The sequence below is a fragment of the Vigna unguiculata genome, chromosome 4, assembly GCF_037176805.1.
Source record: "Vigna unguiculata cultivar grain cowpea cultivar isolate G323 ecotype 2 chromosome 4, ASM3717680v1, whole genome shotgun sequence".
Classification (NCBI taxonomy): domain Eukaryota; kingdom Viridiplantae; phylum Streptophyta; class Magnoliopsida; order Fabales; family Fabaceae; genus Vigna; species Vigna unguiculata.
Window position 1 is genome coordinate 15,491,416 of NC_140795.1, and position 23,869 is coordinate 15,515,284.

Here is a 23,869-nt window from a genome sequence, read left to right on the forward strand (position 1 = left end):
AAAACCCACAATTTTGGGTTGAATCACATGAGTCGCCTGGAAAGCCATCATTGTCGCTAGGCAATTTCTAGAAATTTTCCAGAAACTCAACGAAATCATAATTTTTCAGAGACAAAGAAAACACCCAATGCACCCATATGATGGGTCATTATTTTCCCTTATCCCATTGCCTTTTTGTGCCATTCTTGATGCTTTTTTAGTGCTTAATTATCTTTTGTTAGGGCATTTTCCTCAATTGAGCTTCATTGGGTCATTATTCCAAATTTTGAGTAATTTGGCATTAATTGGTCTAATTTTTGTCTCTAAATTGGATGTAATCAAAAGGTCAAGAGAGAGTTGCCACGTGATTTCCAAATCATTGCCACATCTACGCCATGTCAATCAGCATGTCCACGTCATTGGGCAAACATTTTTAGCGTATAGTGGCATTTTTGTAATTCTACTGACTAGAATGATAGTTTTGTAATTTTGTAGCCCTGAGTGACATTTTTGTAAATAGGAGAGGCAGAATTGAGGGGAACACGAGTGTTTAGGTCATTTTTGGTGAGGGCAGCCACTTCTTCTTCCCCATTCTTGTTTTCACGTTCTTAGGACAACACCCACTTAAGGTTTTTCTTTTTTTGGTGATTTGAGACCATTGAAGCACCACCCAACTTTTTTTGAATTTCATGTCTAGCTAAGGTTTTGGTATTGATACCTTGAAGAAATTGAAATGAAACTATGAGGTTGTTGTTCGTTTTGAATTTCTGTTCTGGTTTTCCCTTCTTCAAGTTGTGTTTCATGGAAAAATATGAAATTGATGGATGCTCAATCTTAATTTTGTGTTTTTGCACCTAAAGTGACTTATAATCATGCTTAATGAGTGTGGGTTGTTCATAGTATGCTTAATCTGTGAGTGTCAATTGCTTGAAGTATGCTTGGCTTAATGGCATATTTAACTCGTGTTAACTATCACTTGATTAATTTTGAGTTTCATGAGAGCAAATTGGATAGAACAATTAATTGTGTAATCTATGATTGGTGAAATTTCAGTTGAATCAAGGAATCATTACGTTTTGAAATTTGTTTAATTAAGTTTTGCAATTACGTTTTGTTAATTTTTTGTTTAAAACTGAATCTGCCAAACCAACCCCCTTTGTGTTGAATTGCAATTCTGGAAGGCTTTGAATGAGAGGTTGGTCATTGAGAGACGACCTTGGTTGAACTACCGAGTATATTACATTTTCATGTTTTATTTGGTTAGGTATGACCTCAATCATAAATAAAAGATACAATTGCAACCATACATCATGTAATTACATCGAAATAAATAAAAGATACAATTGCAACTCCCCTAATATGGATTTACTTGCTCTAAAAGCCCTTCTAGAGTTTCTTTTTGCTCCAAAATGGTTCCAACCCCTTGCCTCCACACCAACGCTCACTAGCTCTCTCTAAATTCAGCCTAGTGCTCTCAAAATTTCTTTTCCAGTTACCTCCCTAGTTTTCTTTCTTCCTTTATCTTTAAACCTTCTCCTTTCTCATTATCCAACCCCAAATTTAATTAACTTAATAAAAACGAAAATTACATTAAAATGGGATTAATGTCCATTTAAGTGTTATTACAAGATGGTTTCCTAACCTTTCCAGTTGCTCCTATGACAGGTAGGGTTTCTGAACCTTCACATCTATACAATAATTACCAAGTGAATGCACAATCAACCAACCCATTCATGTTTCGTGATAATTCATACACATATATGATTATATTATCACGCTCAATGGTCAAGCATATATGCAAAATAATTAAACCATTAAATTAACATACTAGTGGCATATATAGAACTCAAACCCAAGTCCTCTCCACACCATCCACATGCTCAACCACTTGAGCTATTACTATTCCTTATCATAACTCCCCGCATTAAATACTATAAAGATTCTACTACCCGCATTTATATTAAATAAATATTTATTTATTATTTAATTTCTCGAGTCTTATAAGAAGATACAAAGAGAAAATTGGTTTGATAATAATATTTCCTGGTATAAAGGCAGAGGAAATAAGATCTTGCTTTGGAAAGACAAATGGCTAAGTGGGGTCACTCTTCTAGAAAAGTATCCAAGGCTATATGCAAAATCTCTTTCTAAGAATGCAACAATAAGGGAAATGGGTTTTTGCAACAATGGGTCTTGGGAATGGAAATTGGAATGGCGAAGAGAATGGTTCGAATGGGAGAAATCACATATTGATATTTTTATGAATGAGTTAGGAAAACGTACAATAGTCATAAGTCGTGAGTGTGTCATGTGTGGGAGGGGAGAAGAAACAATTCAACACTTATTCTTTAATTGTACATTAGCAGAGAAAATTTGGAATATGTTTGACAAATGGACAGAATTGTCACAACACATCATAATATAGGAAAAAATCACTTCCAACAATTTTGGCTACATGGGCTAACCAATAAAAATAACAATTTTTGGAAGTGTATGTGGATTGCTATAGTCTAGGCAATATGGACACATAGGAACAATATCATTTTTAGGTCCTTTGTGCCAAATATAGAGGAGGTATTCAAATTAGCTAAAGTAAAAGCTTGGATTTAGATTACACATAAAGTCCCAAAAGCTGGGTTTTCATACCCTAATTGGTGTTTTGTCCAATTTTATGCATAAAATCCTTAGGTTATTTTGTTTGAAGGTAGAAATACCAATTATTTAAATCTAATCAAGTCTTACATATTGTCCTAATCATTCTCTGACTAAAAAGTCAAGAGCTCTAATATTGTAGGTTGGAGTGTTGGTTTTACACTTTCTTCTTTTCTCATTATGCATCTTGTGAGAGAATTTTATACCTTTTCTTTCGCATAAATATGTTTGGCAAAACATACATATAATGTAAGATCATGCTATTGTTTTATTTTTTTAAGTTACCCTTTTCTTGAAAAGTCTTAGTGATTAGAAGGGTAGAATTTATTGTTTTGCTTTTTATTTCTACTTTCTTGTGTATATTTTAAATGAAACATTTTTTGTTTCATTAATATATTCTTTATTGATGATAAAAGAAATAGAGCTCCACATACAGAGTGAATATAATCAACCATACCGAACTTGGCTCTAGTATACTTCCCATATGCACAATGTTCAAAAAAGACAATTTTTCCCAAGGTGTCAGTCCTTTTACCAAATGGGCGCCCCTTTGAATACAAATTTCTAAATAGACAAATTCTAAAATTATTACTATTTCTAAGTTATAGGTGGTAAAAACAACTTATTTGCAAACAATTTTAATTCTTTTAAATCCAAAGTCATAGACAAAAAGTAGTTCAATTTAACTATATTTACATAGAAGTCGTGTTGTTGTATGACGACTTTCAATTTAATACATAAATTTAGAAATCGTGCCCTCATAACACGAATTTGATAAAAATATTTGAAATAAGAAATTGTTTCCTGGAAAAATGACTCTTAATTTGACATAGAAAATCAGAAGTCGTGCACTTATGGATTTAGCTCAAATATGAAATGAGAAATTTAAGCTCAAGTGTATGAAATCTAGTAGTATTGGTTAGTCATAATGTAGTTTATATTTTAAACGAAGAGATCCATTTAATCATTCTTCAACTTATGTAAGCACAAGAGGCAAATTTTGCAGCTTTACCTTAGTCCCTTTCTCACAAGAACCCCACCTTCCTTTCAACTTCCCAACTGTAACCGTTCGAATCTCCCCAATTTCCTCATTGAAAGCAGGTTGAGTCCTGGTGAGATTCTGCTACGTATAAGGCACAAAACCCAATTCACTAAGATTAAGCCCCCCATTGTTAGCCCTTTGAAAAAGTGTTGAGTTTCGGTGACGTGTTGGAGGAGTGTAAGAAAGGATACCATTTTTTTTCAATATTTTCACCAAACTCACTATGAGGATACCACTTCTAATTTTAGCAAGACTTCATTGACCTTACAAGACATATTATTCCTCATAAGGACGACAACACAATTCATAGATTGGTAAGTAGTAAACCAATCTCAATTAGGACATGTGCAGTTAGGGAGCCCAAAATTAATAATCCATGCATCACCCTTGTATCTTACTTTGTGATTTTTTTTCACGTCAAACTTACCTTAGATTTTTGACAAATACTAATAGTTTATAAACTTGTGTTCTTATATATCATTCATGGTTAGAATTCCTAATACCTTTCTTTTCACTTCTCATGCCATGCAATCATCTCTATCTTCCCTCTATTACAAATTCCTATATGATGTGTTCCTCAATTTTCGAGGGAAATATACTCACCAAGGTTTCACAAGAAATCTCTACAAATCTCTTTGTTATAGAGTGTCGCAACCAGGGTCATGACGGGACGGCGAAAAAATCATTTTAAAATAATATAGGAGTCGCCACCATAGTTTATTAAGGAAAACTATAGAAAAAACTTAAAAAGAATAGTCTTCGAAACCAAGTTTGGGTTCGAAAGTCAGTTACGTGTGGGGAAGGTATTAGCACCCCACAACATCCGTCCAAAAACGGTTTCCTTTAATTAAATATGCAAACTTAATGTAATTTTTAAAATATTAGTTTTCCCCCAAAAAATCAAACAGACAAACAAATAAAAATTGGTAAAGAAAATATTGTTGAAAATTTTAGTTGGGCCCGACAAGGATTGACCTTGCTTCTACGTATCTCCATTCGCAATGAAGAATCAAAGTTACGTAGTTCTTAAAAACTATTTGGATAAAGATCTTAAAAAAATTCAAATTTTTGGGAGGTAAACCCGACAAGGACTTGACCTCGCTCTTACATATTTCCATTCAAAATGGAAAATCAGGGATCACATAGTTCTAAATAAAAGATGTTTGAAAAAGATGAAAGGGTTTGTAAACTCAAATTATTTTAGAGAAGTTTTGTATGTTGTAAAAATTAGTTATCAAGCAAGTCCGAGACTCAAAAAGATAATTAAAAAATATAAAAAAACTAATGATTATCAAGTGAGTACGAACATGATAATTAATGTTTATGAAAAATAATGATTATTTAGCGAGTTTGAAACTCCACATGATAATTAATGTTATGAAAATAATGGTTATCAAGCGAGTCTAGGACTCGACATGATAATTAAAGTTATGAAAATTAATTATATCAAACGAGTCTGGGACTCAACATGATAATTAAAATTATGAAAAATAATGATTATCAAGCGAGTCTGAGACTCAACATGATAATTAAAGTTATGAAAAATGATTATCAAGCAAGTCCGAGACTCGACATGATAATTTAAATTATGAAAAATAATTATTATCAAGCGAGTTCGAGACTCAACATGATAATTAAAGTTATGAAAAATGATTATCAAGCAAGTCCGGGACTCGACATGATAATTAAAATTATGAAAAATAATTATTATCAAGCGAGTCCGGGACTTGACATGATAATTAAAGTTATGAAAAATAATGATTATCAAGTGAGTCTTAGACTCGACATGATAATTAATGTTATGAAAATAGTGATTATCAAGTGAGTCCAAGACTCGACATGATAATTAATGTCATGAAAATTATGATTATCAAGGGAGTTCGAGACTCGACATGATAATTAATGTTATGAAAATAATGATTATGAAGTAAATTTGAAATTCAACATGATAATTAAAACTATGAAAATAATGATTATCAAGTGAGTCTGAAACTCGACATGATAATCAATGATATGAAAATTTTTATTATCAAATGAGTTTGAGACTTAACATGATAATTAATATAATGAAAATAATGATTATCAAGAAAGTCCGGGACTTAACATGATAGTTGATGTTATGAAAATATTTTGAAAGATTTTAATTATCAAGCAAGTACGAGACCCAACATGATAAGTAATGAGAAATTTGAAATTTTAATTATCAAGCAAATTTGAGGCTCAACATGATAACTAAAGTTATGCGATTTATCTATAAAAAACAAAATAAATAATTGATAATATTTGTAAAATATTATATATGTATTTTAGAAAAGAATATCACAAAAAAAAATTCTCAGTTAATGTCTAGACATATTTATTATTCAATAACTATCTCAAAATTCTTTATTCAAGTATTCATGTTTAGTGTGTATCTTGTGCATTATTTTGAAACATCCAATATAAGCAACATATTATATTACCCATTAAAATCAACACTCGCATTCCGATAAAAAAAATTAAGGAAAAAGTATAAAAGATTTTGATTAATAAACTAATGTACCAAAAGAAGCTTTCAAATGCAGAGATTTATATATACATATAAGGTTTATGTTTCTTTGACACCTTTTATGCCCACACACATGCATCTTTCATCTAATATTATTGGCAATAAAGCTCATCTCAGATTTCGCATATTACATAACCAACAATTTCTTTTGACATAACAAACCTACATTATAAGAGACAATTTCATAAAAACAATGATAATTAGAAAATGTACATATAGTGCCATGACGAGTCCAAGCTTCAATGTAAGAGAAGGAAAAAAGAGAAAAAATAATCAATATGTTCGGTGCTGTGATTTCATAATAAATATCACAAGTAAATATAGAAGGAGAAAGAAAAACCTGGATTTTTTTCACACCTGTTTGATGATTTTTTCTTTTCACTACTAGAAATTTATCAATTACCTACCAAAGTTATTCTAAATTTTTTTTTACATGAATTTCATGCAAAATTTGTTATGAATTTATTATTATATGATTTTTTTTCCTGCAAATTTAAATTTCTAAAAAAATTCAATAAAAAATTTATATTTGTTGCAAATTTTTCTGCAAATTTAAATTAGTAAGAAAAAGTTAAATATTTTATAAAATTTGGCAGGAAAGTACTAATTTTCTTTTGCAGGAACTTCACTATTTAAAATATTCATATTACTTGCCAAATTTTTTAGAAAACTTTTACTCATAAAATATTTATAAATTTTGATATGAGTATTAATTTGAGGCAAAAATATTTTTCAAAAATTCTTACAAAACTTGTTGTAGTTTACTTATTATTTATTATTTTATTTTTGGAATTAAAAAAAGCAGGAAAAGCAGCAGATTTTTTAAGTTTTATCATGCATATTTTCTTAGAAAAAGAAATTCGTAAATAAGTTTTATGGTATTTTAGAATTTGCAAGAAATCTATCGTCTTCCTATGATATTTTTTCGCAACAAAATAAATTAAATGATCGATTATTTTTGTTTTTTTGGTAACAAACCAACTATAACAGCAACACTTGACCTTACTTACTCATTTTTCACAATTCAGCTCTAAATCGAAATCGAATATAGAGATCTGAATTCAAATGGAATCGAGAGATAGCATGTGAGAGTGATTGAGAAATGAGGAAATTGTCGGTGGGACTCAAAGGCAACGACGTTTTCTCTGCAGCTGCAAGCTCTGCTCGAGAGACTCAAAGACTTCGATCAGGACGACTCTTTTGGCCTCTGGTACGAGCTCTCCCCGAGGAACGCAACCATGACATTCTCCTCAAGGATCGTCCAGATATTAAGGTAACTTACTTTCCTCGGATCCAATTCCCTCTCTTCGCCTCCGATTAAAATCTGAAGCTTCAGATTCACCGTTGGACTTCGTCGTATTTCTTATTTTTGGATGATTTTATTTTTTTGTTTTGTTTAATTATTGTGTTCCGTGTTGCAGAGTTTAGATCTTTTGCGAATTCACCAGATTATTCTATGCTCGCTGCGATCTTAAGGTTTTGATGTTAATTAGTAATTGCGTGTTTGTTAATTAATCCAATGGATTTCTTCGGTTTATGTGCATGAGTGTTAGTTAGTGATTAGGTTTTTGCCTCCTATGGCTGAATTGTAATTGTTTGCAAGGGTTGTCGTCGGTGGTCATTGAGATTGTGCCGAAGAGTAGTGTGTTTATGGGAAAGAAGAGAGAAGCTAGGAGGATCTTGAGAGATGGTAGAAAATTTTGGTTCCTTTTTATTTACTTTTTTGTTTTTTTATAATTGTTGGTTTGAAGATCCTGTCATTCAAAGATACTAAGCTTCAGTGCATTCCTAGCCGATTTGAATTAGTGGCAGAGTATGTTAGAGTATTTGAGCCTTTGATTATGACTAATGTCGTGCTCAACTTCACAGTATTTGAGAAGAGTCAACAGAAAAACAATGTCAAGGGATACTCATATTATGGTGCGAGGGAAGGCTATTTTTGCTACACTGCGTTTCAAACATTTTTGTTGCATTGAGTTTCATATGCAACTATGAAGCGAGATGTGGTTTGGCAACTAATTTTGATTCCTCTTATATTTTACGGTAATTATTCAAAGTACAGAATTTGTCTCATGCAGCAAAATCTACAATACTCTTTAATCTTTATGTGATTCACATCTAGTGGTAACCTTAAGTCAGTAAAGCCTACACTTCACATAATCAGTCATGCAATGATTAACACACAGTTTCTTTGTGTATAAACTATTTCCTTTATGATTCTGAATTACATGTTTTAATTAGCCAAGGAAGTATAAAATGTTTACGTGATGTTTATGCAATAATTGTAATGTTGATAAAACATGAATGCTTGATATAATCACTATGGGAGAGAATATAAGTAGATTTAGACATCATTGAATCTAATCTGTAGAATGTAATAGAAATAAAAGCCAGAAAAAAAGGAGATATCTATCTAAAACAGAGCCAAGTGTCAAGTGTTGATTGATTTTGTATATACTGGAGAAATTTATATTGTTATTGATGCATTAATGATAAATTTTTTTACTAGCTATTGCTTAGAAATTTTTCTTATTTTCTTCTCTTACAATGTTTATGAAAAAATTTATCCATATATTATCTGACGGGTAATAATCAATCCTTATGTTCTACATTAATAGGTTTCAGATAGGAATTGGGAGACTCATTTTGATGTTGTAGTGCAAGAGAAAATATTTCTTTTGATTTATTAATTTATGTTAATTTGCTTGTGTTTACTTTCACTCCTTCTTCATGACTTTGCTCACTCTACAATGCTCCCAAGAGGAAAGTAGGTCTGCTGCTATTGGAATGGCATGAATGGTCACATAGAAGAATGCAAATCTGGTTCAAACACTTGGAGGGAGCTATGTTCGAAATGAAGACAAAACTCGCATTATTGTGTTTTCTTAATATATAATTTATGTTAGATTTATTTACGATTAGAGTCTAATTACTATGTACTCTTAATATAAAAAAGTTGTTTATAGTGTTAATCATTAAGAAATTATAATTAAAAAATTGATTATATATGATAATTTGTTGGATGATACAGAAACTGTTTTACGGTGAGTTACATTCATTTATGAACATCTCTTGTACTGCGGAAGTAGTTACAAAAAATGTTAGACAAAAAGTTATAGAAATAACTACATTTGGAATAATAGAAATGTATAACTTGTTTGATGTGTTTGTTTCTCATAAATAATAAATGTTAAAATTAAGGATTATTTAATTTTAAGTTAGCCGATATGAAAATAATTAAACATGACTCATCTATAAAAATAACTAAATATGACTCATTTATAAGTTGTTTTGTCATTTAAAAATAATATAAAAATAAAAAATTATATATATTTTTTAAATTTATTACTTTTTTTACGGAATTTGTTGCAAAAATATTTGTAGAAAAAACATTCTTACAAATTCACAGAAAATATTACTTGCGAATTTGAAAACCCCAAAAAAATTACTTGCAAAATTTAAATTTGTAGGAAAAAGTACCTGCCATTTTTTAAATTGATTTTTTTGCAAGAAAAGTAGCTGCGAATTTTATTTTGTAAGAAAATTTGTTGCGAATATTTTTTGTAACAACATTTGCAAGTAATTTTTTGCGAATTTTAAATTCCACGGTATTAATTACCCACGAAGGTATTACCTACCGATCAAAATTTGTAAGAAAAATGGTAAGAAACACTTTTCCTACAAATTTTTGTAAAAATTCTGCAAGAAATATAAAAATTTCTAGTAGTGTTTCAAAATCAAAACAATGTTTGCAAGTGTATCTCTTTTATCTTCTCAAAGCTATCTCTCTTATCTTATTAAAGCTCTATGTTTTGGTGGCTTTGCCCCTAGAAGTATTTTTCAGGTGCTTAATCTTTGTGTTTGGTATCGAGGTGTATGATCCCTTAATGTGAGTTATTCTAGAATGATCATTAATGGAGGGTGATGAGAGTGAGATCCAATAAAGATATTTTTGACCTTGGGAAGAAGATGATAGTGGATAAAGGAGAAATGTCTTCTTTTGTGTTGTGTGAAAAAAATCTCTCTTTAATGAAGTGGAGAAAAGATAAAAGAACTCGAGGGATGAGCGTAAGAGATCATGAGATCCTGAGACCTCTCTTCTCTTTTTTTTTATCATTGTATAAGATATTAACTGTATGCGGAGGTTGAGAGAAATTGGGAGAGAATCTAGATTGTGGGAGTATAACAGTACTACAAATTCTCATATTACATGGGAATTTTCTTGTAAATTTGTTAAAGAAATTTGCAAGAAAAGACTTTTTCCTGCTATTTTTTCTAAGAAATTTAATTGGCAGGTAATTCCTTCGTGGGTAATTATTTCCTACAAAATTATAAAATTTGCAAGTATTTCTTACAAAATTTGTTGCGAAAAGTGTTTTATACAAAATATTTTGCAAAAAAATTGGCAGCAATTTCTTGCAAATCTTTTTTTCATAACAAAATTTATAAGTATTTTCTACAAAAAAAGTTTCAAAACAAAATTGGCAGGAAATATGAATAACGGTAAAATATAACCACTTTGAAAAAAAAAAACTTTTCTTACTTTTCCTAATTCCAATTTCAATTTCTTTAGTAGAAACTATATATATCTTTTTATTTTCTTTTATTTTTATTAGTTTTTTAATATACTTATTAGTCTAATATATATATATATATTAAAACAATATTTTTATAGTTTTTTTACTGTTATCTTTTTTCCATTCTTTTATAAATTCAAATTTATTTTATAAAACAATTTTGATTATTTAAAAAACTATTTTTTCAATTTATATTATTATTATTTTTTATTATAAAACTTTTTCATTCTTATTCTTAGTCATAAAAATTGTTTTTATGTTTTTTTTTGTTTATCTTTTAAAAACTTATTTTCACTATAAAAATATTTTTCTTATCTTTTTCTATTTCGTTTATTTTGCTAATTATAAATTTAAATTAGTTGTCTAGGAAATAAGAAAAATAAAGTTATTATTATTAAAAAATTGTTTTTATTTTATTTAACTTATTATTTAGTCATCCGGACGAAATTAGGTGTTGACATAGAGAAATTCATAACTTCATTGATGACCACCATCTTCCTAGAGGGGACCAGATTTCCTTTGAACTTGAGAACGCAATCCAAAACTCCAAAATTTTCATCATTGTCATCTCTCAAAACTATGCATCTTCCTCCTTCTAGTTAAATGAACTTGATTACATCTTCAAGTTTATTAAGCATAAGGGTCACTTGGTTTTCCTAGTTTTTTATGGAGTTGACCCTTCTAATGTGAGACACCACAGAAGTACTTTTGGAGAGGCATTAGCTCATCATGAAAAGAAGTTGAATTCTTATTACAACATGAAAAAGCTTGAGATATGGAAGATGACTCTACATCAAGTGGCTAGCTTGTCTGGCTACCATTTCAAATATGGGTACACCATTCCTCTCCCATTATTTTCTTTTAAAACTTTTCATACTGATAAATTTGGACCACAAACTTTGAAAAAGCATGTTATAAAGAGTTCAACTTCACTTTTGACTAAATTGTATGATTGAATAGGGAAAGATGTGAATATTATTGAGAGCATTGTTGAGATTGTCTGCAGCAAGATTAACCGTGCTGCTTTACATGTTGCAAATTACCTAGTTGGATAAAGTCACAGGTGCTACAAGTAAAGATGCTTCTAGATGTTGGATCTGATGATGTTGTCCACATAGTAGGGTTTCATGGATTTAGTGGAGTAGGGAAAACGACACTTACTGTTGCAGTTTATAATTCCATTACTGATCATTTTGAAGCTTTATGTTTTCTTGAAAACGTGAGAGAAACTTCAAGCAAACATGGGTTACTGCATCTCCAAAGCAACCTTCTTTCTGAAACAATTGGAGAAATTAAGTTAACAAGTGTCAAAAAGGGAATTTCTGTAACACGGCACAGGCTACAGCAAAAGAAGGTTCTTTTGATTCCAGATGATGTTGACAAAGAGGAACAACTATAGGCACTTGTTGGAAGACCACATTGGTTTGGTCTAGGCAGTAGAGTCATTAGAACAACTCGAGACAAATAGTTGCTAAAATGTCATGGGGTTGAAAGAACATTCGAGGTTAAATAATTGAATGATGAAAATACTCTTGAATTACTTACTTGGAAAGCTTTTAAGTTTGAACAATTTGATCCAAGTTACAAGGATGTTTTAAATCTAACAGTAACCCATGCCTCAGGCCTTCCATTGGCTTTGGAAGTAATAGGTTCCAACATATTTGGAAGAAACATAGAACAATGGAAGTGTGGTTTGGATCAGTACAAGAAATTTCCTAAAATGGATATCCAGGATCAGTGAGTTATGATGCTTTGGAGGAAAATGAATAAAGTGTTTTTCTTGACACTGCTTGTACCTTCAAAAACTATGATTTGGTGGAGGATGAAAACATACTTGGTGCTCATCATGGTCATAGCATTAAACATCATATTGATGTGTTGGTTGAAAAATCTCTCATAAAGATTAGTTTGGATGATAAAGTGACCCTACATGATTTGATAAAAGACATGGGTAGAGAAATTGTGCGGAGAGAATCACCCAAAGAGCCTGGGAAACGTAGTAGGTAATGGTTCCTTGAGCATATAGTTCAAGTTTTAGAAGACAATAAGGTGAATAAGTTTCATTCATGTGCATTTTTGGCTTTTCATCTTTAACTTGGAACTATCCCTTTTAAATATTATAAGATTACTTGTATTGTATGCTTTATAATGTGTTCATTTCTCTATCTATGCTTGTCGAAATCCTAATATTGAATCTTGTGTTGTGGTTGTTTAATGATTTTTCTGTTGAAAGGGAAGTGGTCAGATTGAAACCATATGCATGGATTTCCCTTCGTTAGAAGAAATGGAAATAGAATGGGTTGGAAATGCCTTCAACAAGATGAAAAATCTCAGAACACTTATTATCAGAAATGGTCAATTCTCCAAAGGTCCAAGACATCTCCCTAATTCTTTGAGAGTGATGGAATTGTTAAATTATCCTTCACAGAATTTTCCATAGGGTTTTCATCGAAAAAAACTTGTTATATTCAAGTTACCAACTGTGAGTTTACATCACTAGAGTTGACTGACTTAATTTCCTTGTTATGTTTATATTCATAAATTCTCTTTTACTTTCTTGATTTTCTTCTTTTTTTTCTCTATGTGCAGAAGTTTGTGAATATGACAAGTTTAAATTTTGACGAATGTCGATATTTAAAACAGATACCGAATGTATCTTGTCTCACACATTTGGAAAATTTGTAATTTCGATGGTGTCCAAAGTTATCTTCACTTCACTACTCAGTTAGGTTCTTGAAAAAACTGAAAATCTTAGATGTAGAAGGTTGCTCCAAGCTCAAGAGTTTTCCTCCAATCAAACTAACCTCTATTGAGCAACTCAAACTTTGGCATTGTCACAGTCTTGAAAATTTTCTAGAAGTATTAAGAAACATGGAAAATGTAAGAGAATTGACTTGAAAGAAACTACTGTAAAAGTATTCCCACTTTCATTTCAAAATCTTAATCGACTGTAAAAGTTACATTTGTGTTTGAGTGTTCGAGTGATGAAAAATGTTTTTGATGGGGTTCCCCTTTCAAGCATTTGCATGATGCCAGAACTAGTTGATATTGCATCAAATGAATAGGAAGGTGGGCTTTTCCGTGAAGCCAGTGAGGGTGGAGAAAAAGTGAGCTCAATCTTCTCTAAAAACGTTCAATATGTTTAACTTAGATGCTGCAACTTAATAGAAGACTCTTTTCCAACACTTCTCCCATGGTTTGCTAATATGGCAAAACACAATTTTGTGCAATAGGGAAAATTGTCCAACATCAGTGTTTCTCATTTCTGCATGCCTGAGCAATTAACGGTTACTATGAATAATTCAACTTAAAAAATTCTTTACATAAAGTTGTTTTAAGTTTTTTCAATTAAGTATTTAATTTTTCTTTGGTTTCAACGAAAATAGATTGCTCCATATTTTGCACTTTTTTCCTTTTGTACATTAGTGTTTTTGTTCCAAAATTTTGCTCCATATAAATGTAATAAAAATGTAAATTGTTTGATGTATTGTTTATGTGTATTAAGAGCAACATAACATGATGTCTATTTTCAAACTATACTAAAATATTAAATAAGATTTTAATAAAATGAATCAGATCATTTTACATAGTTTTAATAAAATTTAAAATAATACTTACAATAATATGGAATTATAATTTCAATGTTATATTGACAATTTTTAATTTTAATATAAAAGTATTAATAAACTAATATTTATCAAAACCTTAAACGTAAAATATAGCGAAATAGAAAAACATTTTGTTTTCCTTTACCTATAGGAAACAAAAGAAAAATCTAACTAACAATGCTCAACAACTCTTGTATGAGTCCTAATTTGTTTCACATTTTCAAAATTCTTTTGCATATGCTGTGAAATGTATTTAATGATAACTTTTACACTATATTAACTGTTAGTACACCATTTTCTTCATAAAATAATCGTTACTATGCATTTGAAATTTCTGATTTTGGTTACTCAAATTGAAGGCTCATCATCTCTACTAACCAATTATAAACATGGATAATCTGGCTACTCAAATTGAAGGTTCATCAAATCCAATACTTCTTTGGTAAAGGACATAATATTCCTAACTTGAATTCTCATTTTCTTTGCTCAACAAAGGTAAGAAATTACATCCTTTAGAAGCAGTTTTGAAATCTATGCAAAACCTTAACTATATAAAAGTATATGAACATGCCAAAAGAAACTTAGACTACCTAATCACTTAGCTATAGAATTTTCCTAATCACTTAGACTACCTAATACATGCCAAAAGAAACTGAAAGAAGAGCACTTGAGACACCCCAGTTGGAGAAATTGCAATATGGTAACTAGAAGACTTAGCATGTTGAGGAAGAGACTCATCCACCATGACCCTCACAATCATCTTCTGTCCCATTTCACAATGCCCTAAAGCACCACTCATGAAGTAGAAGGTCCTTGGGTGGCCAAGCTTCAACTTGGTGTTGCCACTATTGGAGAAGAGTATAGGGTTTGTCACCTAAAAGACTCAATCAAAACCAATTTTCCCTTAAAAATGTAGTATAGGGAGAACCTTGGGAATCAATAAGTGGACATGGCTAAAGTCAAATGCAATATTGGTTCATTGAATTGTGGTGGAGAAATTTATTCAAACACAACACTTAAAAATAGAAAACACAAAATCATCAAATGCAAGAAATGCTATGAATTATGCATGAATGCATGACTTGCAATGTACAAAATGGTAGGAAATGATGAATTAGCTAATCCTAAATGCTCAAAACATGTTTAATGATCAAAACTATACTAATGCAATCGTTAAATTGATCCAAATTCATCAAACTCGAAATCTGCTCAAAATCAAAAACATGTTCATGAGCCAAGTGCATGATAATCTAAGATTGGGATCTTTTGATAATACAATTGAAAATGTAATGATTCATATTGATTATAAATGATTCCAATTGCATTTAAAAACTAGAATCACTCGATTTGGTACACTACATCCAAAGTTCCCAATTTCATAAATCCTAATTTTCAAATTTGAATAGAAATGCGATTTCGATCAATTCGACCAACTCGTGCAACGAAAATGCAATTGAATGAGCATAAAGCTTTGTCATGATGCAATGAATGAAACACCCAAATCAATTTGCATTAAAAATCATTAAAATTGCGCAACCATTGAATTATGCATAAACACGAATTGATGAAATGCAGAAATTCGAATTCGGTGATTCATGGAAAGAAATGCGAAATTGATAATTCAAATCACTTGGGGAAAATCCAAGGATGGTGAACGAAGCTCAAGAACAAATCAAAAAGCTTAAATCATGCGAAATTCGAATGGAACGGTGATTATGAGTGAATGTGAACGAGGAAAAATTACAGAGCATGTGAATTGATGAAATGGAGATGGAATTGGTTCTGAGATGGTTGAAATGCTCGGGAATCATCCCAGGAGTGTACATGAATTTACGAAACTCAAAATGATTAAGAAATGAGTGAGAAATTCAATAAAATAGTAACTATGGTGTGTATGAGCATGAAAATGGTGTAGAAATGGAGTTTTGGTGATTTGGTTGCATAAACTCAAAATTAAGCTTGCAAACAGTTAAAGAAACTTAAAAGTGATGTGTGTGAACTGGTGGAATGAAAAGAAACTCGAAATTGTAGCAAGAGTACAATGAAATGGAGAAATATGAGTGAAATGAACTTGGCTACTACCATTGATCTTGAACCTAGGCCTGGACACACCATTGAGCTTGGCTACTCCGAAACAATGATGTATAGAGGTCTTTTGGACACACCAATTTTATAGGCCTGGTTCCTGAACTTAGATTTGGTACAGTAGGGTGGAGTTCAAGCTCAAAAAGTGGTACCAAGGTAGTGGTTTAGTGGAAAATGATGATGAACATTATGAAACTATAAACCAAATGAACATTACTGAAATTTTCATTCATTGAAGCTCAAATCCAGATTAAAATACAAAAAATGAGTACAAGGAGTTGCCTCAACCTTCCTCTCACCAAGACTTGAGCAATTCAAGGTTCCAAAAGAAAAAATGGAGTGAAAATGGGTGATTTTTGAGGGAATTTCGGGTCTGCTGCAGGAGATGGTGTGTTGCTGTCAAAACCTCCTCTCCATAGACCAGAGAATGTGCAGAAACGTGTTGGAAGGCTGTTGGGTGCCACCTCACCAAATCTACCCAAAAACCTACCCTACACTAAGCCACTTCTCACCGATTGAGCCCAAACTTCAATATGCAATCCCCTCTCAGATTTTTGGCAATATCAAGGTCCAAACCAGTCAACTTTAATGTCCTAAAGTACTCCAAATGATTGGCTCTTGATTTGGGGTCCAAATGGCAAAAGTCAACTCTAAGGTCAAACATGCCACTTTTGCACACTTCATGCTTTTCCAAAGTGCAGCCCCCTCTCAGATTTTTTGCAATCCCAAGGCCCAAACCAGTCAAATTTAGTGTCTTAAAGTGCTCTAAATGGTTGTCTCTTGATTTGGGATCAAAATGACAAAAGTCAACTCTAAGGTCAAACATGTCACTTTTGCACACTTCATGCTTTGCCACAAACTTGACCTTGCTACTATGTGAATTTCTAGACCTTCAAATCTTCAATTAAACCTTTCCTAAAGATAGAGGACCTGCAAATTGATCAAAAGCTCCAGTGGAAGGATTAGCTCTACTTAGACACTAGAACAACTAAGCTAAATTGACAAAAAACATGAAAACTAAGAATTTTGCTCAATTGGCCCTAAACCTCAAATTTTGGTGTTTGACCACTTCTAACAAGTGTAATTAGGCATTTATAATGATTCCACAAGGTCAAATCACTCAATTTGGAAGAATTTCAGAAAGTCAACTCTAAAGTCAACTATGCATGGTTTAAAGGTTGAATGAGTAAAATTTGACTCTTAACACTAGGTTTGACTAACCTAAGACCCTAGGACTCAAAATATGATGCAACCACATTCAAATGATGTTTAAAAACACTCTACAAACACTAGTTCTATGAAAATGCGAAAGTTGCCCTGAGTGAGAAATCTAATCTAATATTCTCAAATTATCTATTCTAGAATGGAGAAATGAACACTTTAACTAATGAAAACTAACAAAATTCAAGACACAACAGTGTGTGGCTATTTAGTTTTTGTAATCACCCTCATCCACCTTCATCACTGAGTCCTTCTTGTACTTAAAGCCTGCACTTGACACAGAAAACTACTAAAAGACACATACACGAATTACCTCTTCAAGATTTTCTAAAACATTGTGGTTTCCAAAATATTAAAGGTAGCTATGAAAACTGTAACACATTTTATTTAGCATGAATTTCTAATTTCTACAACTTTCTGGAGTCTTAAAATTTGTTTCAAGCAGATTTTGAAAACTGGTTCATGATGACGATTATAGTCACAAAATTAAGGATTTTGTAGTCTGTTACGTTTTAAAATGTGGTGGACATAGTTGTTTGTGATTTTCTACAATATTAAAGATCACAATGAGACTGGAAGTTAAACTCTTTTGTACTAATTATGAATGGGGATTTAAAGTGCTTATAGAGGGTGTCAGAGGGTGTCACCAGCGTGGAACCTGTTGTGGGAAGCCCATTCATTGTAGAAGTTGGTCATTTTGGGGAGGGACAACCCACCCATTTGAGCCACCAACTTGGAATTCATTGGAAGCCACAAAGCAACATGTAACAGTGAAAAAAATGGCAAAGAGAAGCACTGATAGGGAAGTGGAAGAAGAAGAAGCCATTGAAAGGATGAAGCAAGAGCAGAGTGAATGTAGAAGTTTGTGGTAAAACTTTGAATTTTTCCGATTAACTTGTAAATTTGATTCCAATTCTCAATTAAATTAACACGGTTGAAATTTCAGATAGGGAATTTGGTGGGAGAAGCAAAAACATACGCAAGAAGAAAAAAAGAAGAAAAATGCTATAATCACGGATCATGGGTCATGGTAGTTCACTGGCTCATTCAGCATTGTTTTAAGGTGCTACTTGTGTTGGTTTCCTAAGCATATAATATAAAGTACGTAGACAATCTTCACTTCACATATTACCTTTCTCAATAAACTAATTGATCTCATGAGTGAAAAGAAAATTGCACTTTGCTTGAATTGTCGCTACATTTTTCTGTCATATCTATGAATGAGTAGGGGTATGTAGGTGTACAACAAACAAACACAAAAGGGTCAACAACTATCAGTGACACAAAAACAAAAGAAAAAAGTAATGATTTACATCTGCTTTGCAGACTAAAACTATGTAATAATATCACATGATGTTGCTATAATGAAGTTTCCAAATCTCTTGTATGTTCAGACTCCTCCTGACCAGAATCATTTGATTTAGATGTTTGGCAATTGAAGGATCTCAAACTTAGTATCCGAGGAAAAGCACTTTTTGATCTGATTATTTTGGAAGCACCATGCTTCTCAGCAAGCTCATCAGAGAGTGTGTTTAAGATAACATCAAAACGCCTCTTGTAGGTAGGAAACCTTGTGATGAATTTGGTGATCCCTTGAAGTCTTTGTGAAAGATACATGAAGAAAAAATGAGGGGATAAAGCCTTAGTGGAAATTTAGTGCAGAAGTTATTACAAAAAAAACTAAATTGATTTTGGTTTGATATGTACCTTCTTGCCAATGCATGAAGTTCAGCACGTTTACGTTCAGCAAATTCAGTACCTTCTTGCCTTATAAATGATTTTTCTACCCTGGTGGGATCACCATTGAAGAGGACTAGTTTGCCAAAGTAGTCCTCTTCTGACACATTAAGATTTTCAGCTTTGATTTGTTCTTTAATGACCAAAAGGGGATTAAGGAACCATTCGAAAAACTGTTCTTTCGGTTTGTTTGATGTAGTTAGTTCAGTATCCTCACCTGCATGGACAAAGTGTAAGCCTGATTATTTCTTGATAAAGCTTTCTTTATACAAACAGTAGATGAAAACTAAACACACACAAATGATTACTAGTAGTGCAACAATGATCCCTTACTTATCAATATACCAGAAGAGTTGTGTTTTACGGAACGAAAAAGTGCTTGGAGAAGGCAATAAGCTGGCAAGCCAATTCTAATGACTCTACCCCTTTTGCCAAACTTTGCTTCTTGTATGTCTTCATGTGTTATTAGCCCTTCAGAAATCAGTGATTCTCCAAGCTGATGGCATTCCTTGAACAAGCCATCCAACAGCTACATAACTCATGCAGAATGTTTATTTAGTACAAATGCATAACATGAACACAAAAAATCATATTTGATACCTCGGTAGCAAAGAATACCTCAAATGGTTTGAACTCGGGTATATTTTTCAGTGATATTGCACGAGAGAGTGTCTTTGTTAAGGAGTTTGTTTTTGTGAGGGAATTTGAATGGGGAAGTGTCCTTGGTGATGGTTTCAATTCAGCCTTTTTTCGATATTGTGGCCTATCAAACACAATCAAATGCATTAACTACAAGTCACATCATCAACACGTATTAGAAAGCATAGCAGAATGAGACCTTGGGAAGAAGGATCCATCTTTCATGTCAAGAATATCATTGCTGTATTCATCATAAAGGGACACAGCTGCAACAATGTACCTTAGGCCAAACCAAAAAGAAGACTCCTGCAATCATTAGAAACAAACAAACACTTCTTGGATTAATTTAACATAAGCTTTAATATCATTTTAGACTTTAGACTCTAGACTCTAGACTTAAATCTAACTCAGTCTTACAAAATCAACACTACTGGGTGTGTGGATTAATTCAAGTTTAGTTAGTGATCTCAAGTTCAAATTTTAATATACGCAGATTGATTAAGGCTAACATAAGCATGCATAACATAACATGGTACAGTAAATTAGTAACAATAGTCTCAATAGATAGATACTTAAAACTTGTATGAAGATTGACCTGATAAGTGATAAGACCTGCATAGGCACCAAGAAAGAAACTAGCCAACACAGATGCCAGAACCGCCCCAGCAACAGCCAATGGCCACAGAATGATGGCAAGGCCTGCAAAGGGCACACATATTGTCTCCAAGAAAGGACCTTCACGACCTATAAGATCATGTAAAAGACGGTTCCACCCTTTAAAAAGCATGTAAGGGGCTTTACATGTAGCAATTGTAGATATAATTGGTGTGTCAACTATGACCCCAAGAACCATAGCCACAATAGCTCCAGGAAGATATTGCAGCCTGCATCAAAACGTTTGCTTATCAATCTAGAAAACCTTTGATGGCCACAATTTTGTTTTGCTTTGAGTTCTCAAAAATATGCCAATGAAGCTCACTAGTTGATTTTGGCGAATAAACCTTTATGTGAATAAACTTATTCAGTTCCTGTATTGTTGTTCCAGTCATGCTATCAACAACACAATTCATAGACTCATATTTCTCTGACTGTTGTAGTAAAAACAAACAAAAACGGCTACAAATGACTAACACATTAACTACCATAAAACTCCAACTACTAATACATTAACTACCCATTACACTTGACTAATTCATTAACTACCTATAAGACTCCAGTGGCTAATTCATTTAAGTAGTTTATTCCAAACCTAACCGTTGAATCATTGGTTTAATCTAGCATGGACAAAACATACAATGAAAAACATGAAAAATGCACAAAAAGGAATGAAACATAAACAGTTTAGTATCACCTTCATAGCAAAATTAGTAAGGAGAAGGAAACTTAGGCGGTACCCGTTAACAAGGAGTCATTCTAGTCACCGAAGTTTCCATACATCAGATTTTACTTGTTAATCGGAACTATTTACCCCAGGTGAAGATTTATAATTCAAAGATTCTACCTGTTAATAATACCTTTTGTTAATATTTTGACATGCAACTGCATGGGTTAAAGCATCATTACAACATACTATAGCTATTCACAGCACAATAAAACCCCTGCTTCATAAAACCAAAGATTTGAATGCATTTACAACAAATTCCAAGGTCTGGTTTCATTAAAGACATAATGGTACAGCAAAAACCAAACTCAGAATGTAATGACAAAACCTGATGTCGTAATATTTTCCATCTGGATCCTTTGGTTGCAAGAGGTCATCCATAACCGATAAATAAGTATCGTAGCATTCATTTTTCACATCCTTGACAATATCAAAGGTCTTTGTAATAGTAGTCCATGTTCCATCCTGAAGATGCAATATGAAATTCTGTATTGAGTGACAACAGAAGGACAAAATTAACGAGGATTTTAATAACTTCAAAAATGAAACATACAATGAAACAATGGAAAAGTTTGTACTCTTTTCCTCCCTCTACAGCTTCAAAAGTAGCAAATATTGGTGCAAAAAATCCATAGGCTGCTCCACCTATAACACTTCCAACAATGCCAACCAATGGCCATAACATCAACACCAAGGGTAGTAGACATGTGCATGCAACAAACTTCAGTGCAGGTCCTAATTTTTCTGATCTGTGAGTTAATGAAATCAGTACAAGAAACGATAACAAATCTAAAACAATCAGAAAATCAAATTTGAGAGACTGAAGCCAAGATAAGTACCTAACTACACAGTAATATGTCCAAATACAATGTATAGGCCAAAGACCACATATGATAGCTGAGTTGGCAATTGTCATTATTAAGCATATCAGTGGGAACAAAATGACACCTAAAGTCATAGCAGAGATTGAGAGTGAGTGAGCTTGATAAATCATAATCCTCAAGCAGAAACTCAGAAACTTAGAAACTTCACTTATAACTCTTCTACCATGGTAAGAACAACAGATAGATTGTGTAAGAAAAGGGAGAGAGAGAGAGAACAAAACAGCTATTGTATTCTTTAGAGGGAAAAATAAACTGCTAAATTCCTTGTCATGGTTGAAACTTTGGAATACCACATACTTATTTGTCATGTCATTTAAATAGTTTCCTTTTCTTTTTTTCTTTAACTTCCAGAACATAAAATTTGTTGTGCTTAATGAACAAAACTACAAGATTGATCATCAAATGGGATTTAATTGTTTTCCCATGTTAATAACACACAATCATGGAAACATCATTCAGTGTGAATTTGTCACCAGCTACATAAAATGAGTAAATCTCCGACAAATATGTATTAAAATGGAAGACATGCTATATTACGTACCAATCTTCAAATGTTCACTTCACCCTTGTCAAGGGAAAAAAGTATCACATTAAAATGAATAACTATCTAAAATAACTTGTAACAAAAGAAAGTTTGCAGAGGTAGGAGATTCCATCTCTTTTTTTAAGTTCAACTTGTATTTCTCAATCAAAGCATATAAAAAAAAGAACAGCTGAACTAACTCAGAAAAATGGAAAAGTAATCATGGACATCCTCACCTTTGATGTTGCCAAGAAGCCAAAGACCGATGAAGAAAGGTAGAAAGCAAACAAAGTTCCATATTGAAGCCCAAAATCCTGTGGGAGGTTCCATTGCTCAGCCCCTCAAGTAGAAAAGATTCAAACTTTAACAACTTCAAAGATGATAAGGATTGAAAACTACACACCCAGATGAAAAAAAACAGTTTTCTGTCATCACAACTGGCTATCTCAACACCAAAACCCAATTCACTCTTCATTCTGTGAGTTGCCATAGCTGCAGAAAACCAGCAGGTGGGTCAATCTCAAGCCCCATTTTCTCCTCTATTTTAGGACTTCGTGCTGTAGCCTTAAAATATTTGAAAAGGGTACAGTGGGATTGTGCTCATATTTTATTTTGAGAATGGTGAGAATCATGAGAGTTATGCCTGAAATGAGAGGAACAGTTACAAATATAGTTAGTTTTTCTTATGAACGAGCATCCATCATCACATGATGCTTTGCCAAATTCTCATTCATTTTTTTTTTCTAATCACACTCCTTTATTCTGAGCATCTCATATTCCTTTGTGCTCAACTTTGGCCTAAAGCAAAGCAAAGAGTATGTGTTTTGGTGACTTGTGATGTGCGATTTGTTTTGATTTGCGAAAGGAAAAGTAAGAGACCACTTTGAATGTTATACAACAAAAACACAGTTCCATGGGACCTGAAGCTGATATATATATATGACATGCACGCATCGTTAGTTTTTACATTAATTATTACAACACTTCCTATGA

At 32.3% G+C, this 23,869-nt stretch overlaps 1 protein-coding gene, 1 long non-coding RNA gene and 2 pseudogenes across 3 annotated transcripts; 2 read left to right on the top strand and 2 right to left on the bottom strand.

The window, feature by feature from the left end:
* Positions 1-4,198: 4,198 nt before the first annotated feature.
* On the top strand, positions 4,199-13,696 carry LOC114180535 (disease resistance protein Roq1-like; annotated as a pseudogene).
* LOC146886850 (uncharacterized) lies at positions 7,174-9,255 on the top strand. 2 transcript variants are annotated; one of them, XR_014994281.1, is made up of 2 exons: positions 7,174-7,494; positions 7,643-9,255. It is a non-coding gene; the product is annotated as an uncharacterized LOC146886850 (long non-coding RNA). The 2 variants fall into 2 exon arrangements; XR_014994282.1 differs by having other exon boundaries at positions 8,091-9,255.
* Positions 13,697-14,981: 1,285 nt separating the features above from the next.
* LOC114180536 (early nodulin-like protein 6) lies at positions 14,982-18,538 on the bottom strand (annotated as a pseudogene).
* A 368-nt stretch (positions 18,539-18,906) lies between these two features.
* LOC114181719 (putative membrane protein At3g27390) lies at positions 18,907-23,342 on the bottom strand. Its single transcript, XM_028068251.2, has 10 exons — positions 23,113-23,342; positions 22,309-22,417; positions 22,023-22,218; positions 21,798-21,934; positions 20,684-20,972; positions 20,288-20,394; positions 20,068-20,212; positions 19,783-19,978; positions 19,420-19,666; positions 18,907-19,312 (listed from the first exon to the last, which is right to left on the bottom strand). The coding sequence occupies exons 1-10, from the start codon at positions 23,204-23,206 to the stop codon at positions 19,072-19,074; spliced, it is 1,761 nt and encodes a 586-aa protein (XP_027924052.1). The 5' UTR covers positions 23,207-23,342; the 3' UTR covers positions 18,907-19,071.
* Between the last annotated feature and the right edge of the window lie 527 nt (positions 23,343-23,869).

Coding starts and splice junctions, on each gene's coding strand:
- LOC114181719 (XM_028068251.2), bottom strand. CDS start 23,206: ATGGAACCTCCCACAGGATTTTGGGCTTCAATATGGAACTTTGTTTGC. Junction 21,935..22,022: donor AACTTTTCCATTGTTTCATT/GTATGTTTCATT, acceptor TTGCATCTTCAG/GATGGAACATGGACTACTAT. Junction 20,213..20,287: donor GATGGATCCTTCTTCCCAAG/GTCTCATTCTGC, acceptor TGTGTTTGATAG/GCCACAATATCGAAAAAAGG.